This window comes from Ctenopharyngodon idella, chromosome 5 (assembly GCF_019924925.1).
Source record: "Ctenopharyngodon idella isolate HZGC_01 chromosome 5, HZGC01, whole genome shotgun sequence".
Taxonomy (NCBI): Eukaryota; Metazoa; Chordata; class Actinopteri; order Cypriniformes; family Xenocyprididae; genus Ctenopharyngodon; species Ctenopharyngodon idella.
The window spans coordinates 23,506,901-23,513,593 of NC_067224.1; the positions used below are offsets into that span (position 1 = coordinate 23,506,901).

General features: G+C 36.4%; 1 protein-coding gene across 2 annotated transcripts; it reads right to left on the reverse strand.

Annotated features, from left to right (window-relative positions):
• Nucleotides 1-467: 467 nt before the first annotated feature.
• chrm1b (cholinergic receptor, muscarinic 1b) lies at nt 468-6,341 on the reverse strand. Of its 2 annotated transcripts, none has more exons than XM_051893020.1 (2): nt 5,157-6,341; nt 468-2,982 (listed from the first exon to the last, which is right to left on the reverse strand). In XM_051893020.1, exon 2 carries the CDS (start codon nt 2,867-2,869, stop codon nt 1,394-1,396), a length of 1,476 nt encoding a protein of 491 aa, XP_051748980.1. In that variant the 5' UTR covers nt 2,870-2,982; nt 5,157-6,341; the 3' UTR covers nt 468-1,393. The 2 variants fall into 2 exon arrangements, with proteins under 2 accessions (XP_051748980.1, XP_051748981.1); XM_051893021.1 differs by having other exon boundaries at nt 4,831-6,341.
• Nucleotides 6,342-6,693: the final 352 nt, after the last annotated feature.

The following is a 6,693-nucleotide window of genomic DNA, read 5'->3' on the forward strand; positions in this document are numbered from 1 at the left end:
TTTGTAAATGTATACTGAAAGAAGAAATGAATTGACCTGAGATGAGTTCTGTGTACTCTGTAAGTCTTCAGTCTCAAAATAACTGCAGACCTCCATAAAGGTTTAGGTTTATATCAGATGCTGATACATTAATTATTGCTCATTCATAACATGTACAGGATCTTATCGTTGTTTTATTTTTCATTCTCAGTTTAGTTACTGCATGTTTACCTTACATGGTTGTTTATACATAACACATAACATTTAGCTTAAACTCACTCTGTTGTACTCTCACAGGACAGGCATAGTAAAGGATTATGGGGAATTTGATCATTTAGCTTCATGGTATCAGCCAACTAACTATTATTAAAATATAACACATATAAAATATAACAGTTTACCTGAATCTTTCTAAAAACTACACAGTTTATCTAGAGAGAAAGTGGCCATTTATTGATTTTGTTTTTTTGTTTTTTTAATTTTTTTTATTTTTTTTTTTTTGTATTGCTTTATTTTTGAAAAAAAAAAATGTTTGTTAGGTTGCTTTTGGGGGATTTGTTCATTTTGTTTTTGATGTATGGTACTTTTTTCCCCTAGAAAAATAAAACTGTCACAAACCATACATGATTTGTTTCGAGTATACTGTTCATCACTTATTGTTCACTTGTTTAAAGCCTGTACTGTTCATTTATATTCAATAGGCACACCACCTTTTTGATTTACAGAAATTGAGTGTCCAAAAATGCAACTAAATACGTAACTAAAATAAATATAATTAAAATTTAAATTGTAGAATTCCAGAAGTTTGAGGGTGTATTAGTTAGAACTTTAGTTTATTTAAAAGATTATTTTAAGTCATCTTGAAGGCCCCCTGATTGAGAACCACTGCTATAAACACACTGTATTTACAAAAATATTTACTATTTAAAAATTTATATTCCATGCAATTTTGAAAAAGTACTATTTAATAAGCACATTGACAATGGCATCAAAAGAATTTTCCAGTGGCCGTTGGATCTTTTTCTTTCTTTATTCCATCTATACATAATGCAATTCCAAATTATACTCAATTGATTTTTTTTTTCTTTTGTTGGATGTGAAAAAAGTACAATTACAGCTTTTGATGTTGCCAAAGAGCTATGACCACAAGGCTAAGTAACTTCTCATTGGTGTCTGACAAGATTCAAAATCAAGCAGTTTAACATAATGACAATGTATTATGTAAAAGCAGAGGCACACACAAATTTAATTATACAAATATAAAAGTAAAAGTTGATTCAGGCTTATTTAGAGTCAATACAAACCCTATGTTATTCCCTAGAAAATTATTGTCTGCCAATTGAAGCACTGTATCTGGATCATTGATCAATTAAAAGCACCCACACTGTAGAATAACAAATGATAAGGTGAAAAATTACACTGTACTACAAGGCTTCTTCTGCCTCACAGAGGCATGGCGATTCCAGCTGTTTGTGTCCAACTTCCGTTTATCTCCACGCCGACAAAGTAGCAGAGCTTTGAAGGTGACCCGGAAGGACTCATTACATAGGGCATAGCACATGGGGTTTACAGTGCTGTTTACATAGCAAAGCCAGTATCCCAGCTGCCAGAGCTTTTCAGGAACACAGTATGAAATGGAAGCCAACACCATGATGTTGTATGGTGTCCACGTGAGGATGAAAGCCAACAAGATGGCGCTTAGCGTCCGGGCCGCTTTTTTTTCTTTAATGATCGCACTGATGCGATGTTTTGCTCTGAACTGGTGGCCAATGCTGTTTTCTGACTTTCTGGGTGTTTTTAAGTGGCACTGTCTAGTGGGATGCTCAGCTGATGAGTTGAACTGTTCTTGCACATCCTTGCTATCCTGTGGTCTACTTTGCAGGTCCTTCAGCTTAATCGCAACTTGATTAGGTGAAGGTGCTTTTGCATTGATGTTCTGCTCATGTTCCTCGTCTGTGGAAGAAGACAATGTGCTATCATCCTCAATGTTCCAGCTGCTGTTGCAACTCTCATGAACTGACTTCTGCAAAATTGCTGCTGTTTTCTTCCTTGTTGTATTAAAACACCCAACTGACATGCCTTTGGCAAAGCCTTGTCCCTTTCTGGAATTTCCTTCCTTTGAGCGACTCAAGTTGCTCTTGGTACTGGTTTTGTGCATTGATTGTTTGTCCAACCCATCCAGAACACCTGTAGTGTTTTTCACAGACCCAACAAAACCAGCAAGTCCTTTCGCTCTGTTCTCAATTTCCCAATAAATTTGCCAGTACAGAATGATCATGATGCTGACGGGTAGGTAGAATGCTGCGATGGCCGTACCATATGTTATCAGAGGTACTTTCAAGAAGGGGATGGAACAGACTTGAGCTTCATCTCTAGATGGTCGTCCCTCCATATGAGGCCAAAACAAGATAGCAGGCCCCCATAGCACAAACGAGACCACCCATGCCACAGCGATCAATACCACTGCCGTCTTCGGAGTTCGCTTTGTTCGATAAGTCAGCGGTCGTGTGACTGAGAAATATCGGTCAAAGCTTATGACCAGCAGGTTCATTACTGAGGCGTTGCTCACTACATAGTCAAGCGTCAACCACAGATCACAAGCTAAATGTCCCAATGTCCAACGGCCTATGATTATGTATGCAGTATATAGGTTCATTGACACCGTACCCAAGATCAAGTCTGCCACCGCCAGACTCATGAGAAAGTAGTTACTGATGGTCCGTAGCTGACTGTTGACTCGGATGGAGATGACCACCAGTAAGTTGCCCAGGATGGTAATAAGGGAAAGAGGTCCAGTCACAAGCACAATCAGAACCACCTCCCATACCTGATGACCCCCAAGTGGGTCTGTGGTAAGGTTTGTTGCCTGTGAGGTGCAAGTGTGGTTCATGTTCCCAGGGGAGACACAACATCAGATCCTTGAATGGCCAAATACATTCTTCAGGGGGAAAACCAGAAAGCGTCTCCTGCATTACTGGTTCTGAACACCGCCGCTCTGTGACTCTGTTTTCAGGTAAGAAAGATAGAAAGGTTTAATTTTTTAAAGCACTCTCAGTAATTTCTCAGACCTGAGTTTGATAACACTAGAATTTTAATTGGTTCTCACTTAAACCTTTTCTTACATATGTGACCCTGGACCTCAAAACCAGTTATAAGTTGCACGGGTATATTTGTAGCAATAGCCAACAATACATTCTATGGGTCAAAATTATCGATTTTTCTTTTATGCCAAAAATCAATAAGATATTAGATAAAGATCATGTTCCATGAAGATATTTTGTAAATTTTTTTGTAAATATATCAAAAAATTGTTTTTGTGAGTGGATATGCATTGCTAAGGACTTCATTTGGACAACTTTAAAGCCGATTTTCTCAATATTTGGATTTTTTTGCACCCTCAGATTCCAGATATTCAAATAGTTGTATCTCGGCCAATATTGTCCTATCCTAATAAACCATACATTCAATGGAAAGCTTATTTATTCAGCGTTCAGATGTTATATAAATCTTAATTTAAAAAAAATTGACCCTTATGACTGGTTTTATGGTCCAGGGTCACATATGTACATAAGAAACATTACTGTTTACTAGTGTGCCTCATTCTCTACTGAAGATTTTATACTTGAATCTTTACATTTTGCATTCCCTTTATTTTAGTACCAATATGCTGAATGTAGAATGATTAGGGTCAAAAGTCTTTTGCCCACAAACCACATCAAAACTCATAATGATATAAAGGGTTTCATTTACTTTATTTTCTCTGTGTTTGATATAATTAATGCGTGTTGTTTGGACTAGCCAATACAGACACGTTTGAATTGACATGTATATGAGATGTACATCATCTTATGCACATCTGTTTCAGAACATTATTTAATTTAACATAATTTAGCAAAGCACAATGGGAAAACAATCAAAACTCGCTCTCAAATGGTAATGTTGCTGCCTCGTGTTTACCTTTGTAAGGACATTGAGTATAACACCATATCTGAATTTAAATAAAATGGATAATGATTCTAGTTTAGATAATTGTATTGTACAAAGTATTAAAGGATTAGTTCACTTTCAAATGAAAATTAGCCCAAGCTTTACTCACCCTCAAGCCATCCTAGGTGTATATGACTTTCATCTTTCTGATGAACACAATCGGAGCTATATTAATAAATATCCTGACGCATTCGAACTTTATAACGGCAGTGAGCAGGATCAACGAATATGAGCTGAAGAAAGTGCCTCCATCCACATCCATCCATCATAAACATACTCCACACAGCTCCGGGGGTTAATAAAGGCCTTCTGAAGTGAAGCGATGCGTTTGTGTTAAAAAAAAATCAATATTTAACAAGTTATAAAGTAAAATATCTAGCTTCTGCCAGACCGCCTTCTGTATTCAGCTTACGAAGAAAGTGTAAAACTCTCGCAGTTCAAAACGCTTACGCTACGTCCTACGCCTTCCCTATTCAACTTACAGAAAAAAACATAACTGATGCGATGCCAGTTTCTCCGATTGTGTTCATCAGAAAGAAGAAAGTCATATACACCCAGGATGGCTTAAGGGTGAGTAAAGCTTGGGGTAATTTTCATTTGAAAGTGAACTAATCCTTTAAATTCCTGTCTTTACACTATTTGTTTTCAGATATTTATAAAAAGTTTTATAAAAAATGTTCATTGACATTATGCAGGTGGTTGTTTGCTCCTTGAAGTCAAAAGAGCACAAATGAATTGTCTGTCTTTGGCTGTTAAAAATGTGTATCAGGCCTTCGAAAGATTCCAGCTTTGTCACGGTGGTAAATTTGTGTAGCCATATAAACTTGCAGGTTAAATTTAATTATCTGAATGCGGAATGCATACCATTACCACACATGTACGAGTACAGTTCCTCCTCAGGTTCTTTTTGGATTCTCTCATCTTCATCATATTATATATCAATTAGCTGGATACAGTCGTCTATATGGCTTTCCAGTGGATGTAAATACAGCAAACTTTAAATAAAGGCTGATTTACAGGCAATGTCCTGAATCCCTGTGTTTGACCTGAAACTCTCCCCCCCAAAAAAAAAAAAAAAAAATCTTAATGCATATGACAATTTAGTCTTAAATAGCAATGACCATGAAATGGTAATGTAAGTAGTTGACAATATAATTAACATAATAAGTGCATGATAAATGGACACTTACCTTTTTGGAAACAGCTTTTAAAACTTATTTTAAAATAAGATGTGTATTTATCCATTTTTCCAGGTGTCCACTGTATGATGATGCGTCATTAACACCTGATGATCACCAATACTCAAACGACAGCTACATCCACAGGTGTGTTTGACTTGTAAGATGTTCTGGTCATAGAAAATACCTTTTGTAGTTCATCGTAACATCATATACCCCACTGGCTCATCCACCTCGTCTGGCTAGAGGTGACAATGTGTCCTCCTCTTGCTGCAGCAGCGGAAATAGGCGACTGTCATAATACGTGTAAATACTGAATGAGAGGCTGCCAACAGTTCATACTCAAAGCACCGGTGACAATGTGCAGACACCTCTCTCCATGTTTACCTCAAATGAGCTCGGAGAGCTGATGAGCTAGATGGGATGGTGACCATTCACCCTCATTTATAAACACGAATATGGTGTTACAACAATTGCTAGTCAAACTGTTTTCTCTCTCTATCTATATATGATACTTGTACAAATGAACTGGGTTACATCTCAGTGATGGTTTAATACATGTACACTATGAGGTTTACATTTGGAGTTGGTGAGGTAGCTGTACAGTCCACAACCAGATTTAAAGAGAAACAACAATGAAACTATTTAAAGAGATTTAAAGAGATTTAAAGAGAAACAATGATGTTCACAGATTCTACATTCTAGAATGGTTAAATTTAGAGATATTTCAATCAGCCAGTAAGTCGTATAACATGTTTTGTTTCATTTATGTAGTTTAAGACATTTAGTTTGTGGGGGTTTTTTAATGTAAATGTGTACTCATTTGGATAGAATTGTGACATAAACTGATAATAAAAGAAGTTCATTAAGCCTGTTTATTGTATACTTAGCAAACAGTCTGCTCGTGTTTTATGTAAAACAAATTTGAACAGTTTTCCGTTTTCACAATTTTTAATTTCCTCTGTTATCATTTAATGTGACGCTCTTGTGAGCGACTATCAGCCTACATATATAAATATGTGTGTGTGTGTTTGCCTTTATAGATCATTACAGACCAAAACACCTTTGTAGTTAATCAGTAATCATCTCTTTCTCACACCCCAGTCACTTCTGCAGTGCTGTTGTGGCAGAATACACAAAAACAGCTCGTTTATTGATTAGAGGAGGATGAGGTAAAACTTGCTGCATTTAATTAAGGTGCCCTAGGTGAGGAGAAATGAGACAGAGGTAAAACTAATATACCCAGTTGTGTTCTGATTATACGCTCAAATGCTAAGGACGCATTTATAACACTGAGCCATCTGTTGTCAATTGAATAACACTTTTTTTTTTTTCAGACAAAATTATTAATTATTCTGGACAGTGAGCAAAGTTTTAGTAAGTTAAAAATAAATAAATAAATTTCTTTAACTATTGTAATGGGTATCTATGTGTATCTGTTCACCATTCCAACCAAGAATAAAGGGAAGTATGATGTGTTGCTTCCTCCTTGCAGTTTCCTGGCTTTGTAAGTGTGAGATGTCTTTTACTACAACTTACGTATGTGGAA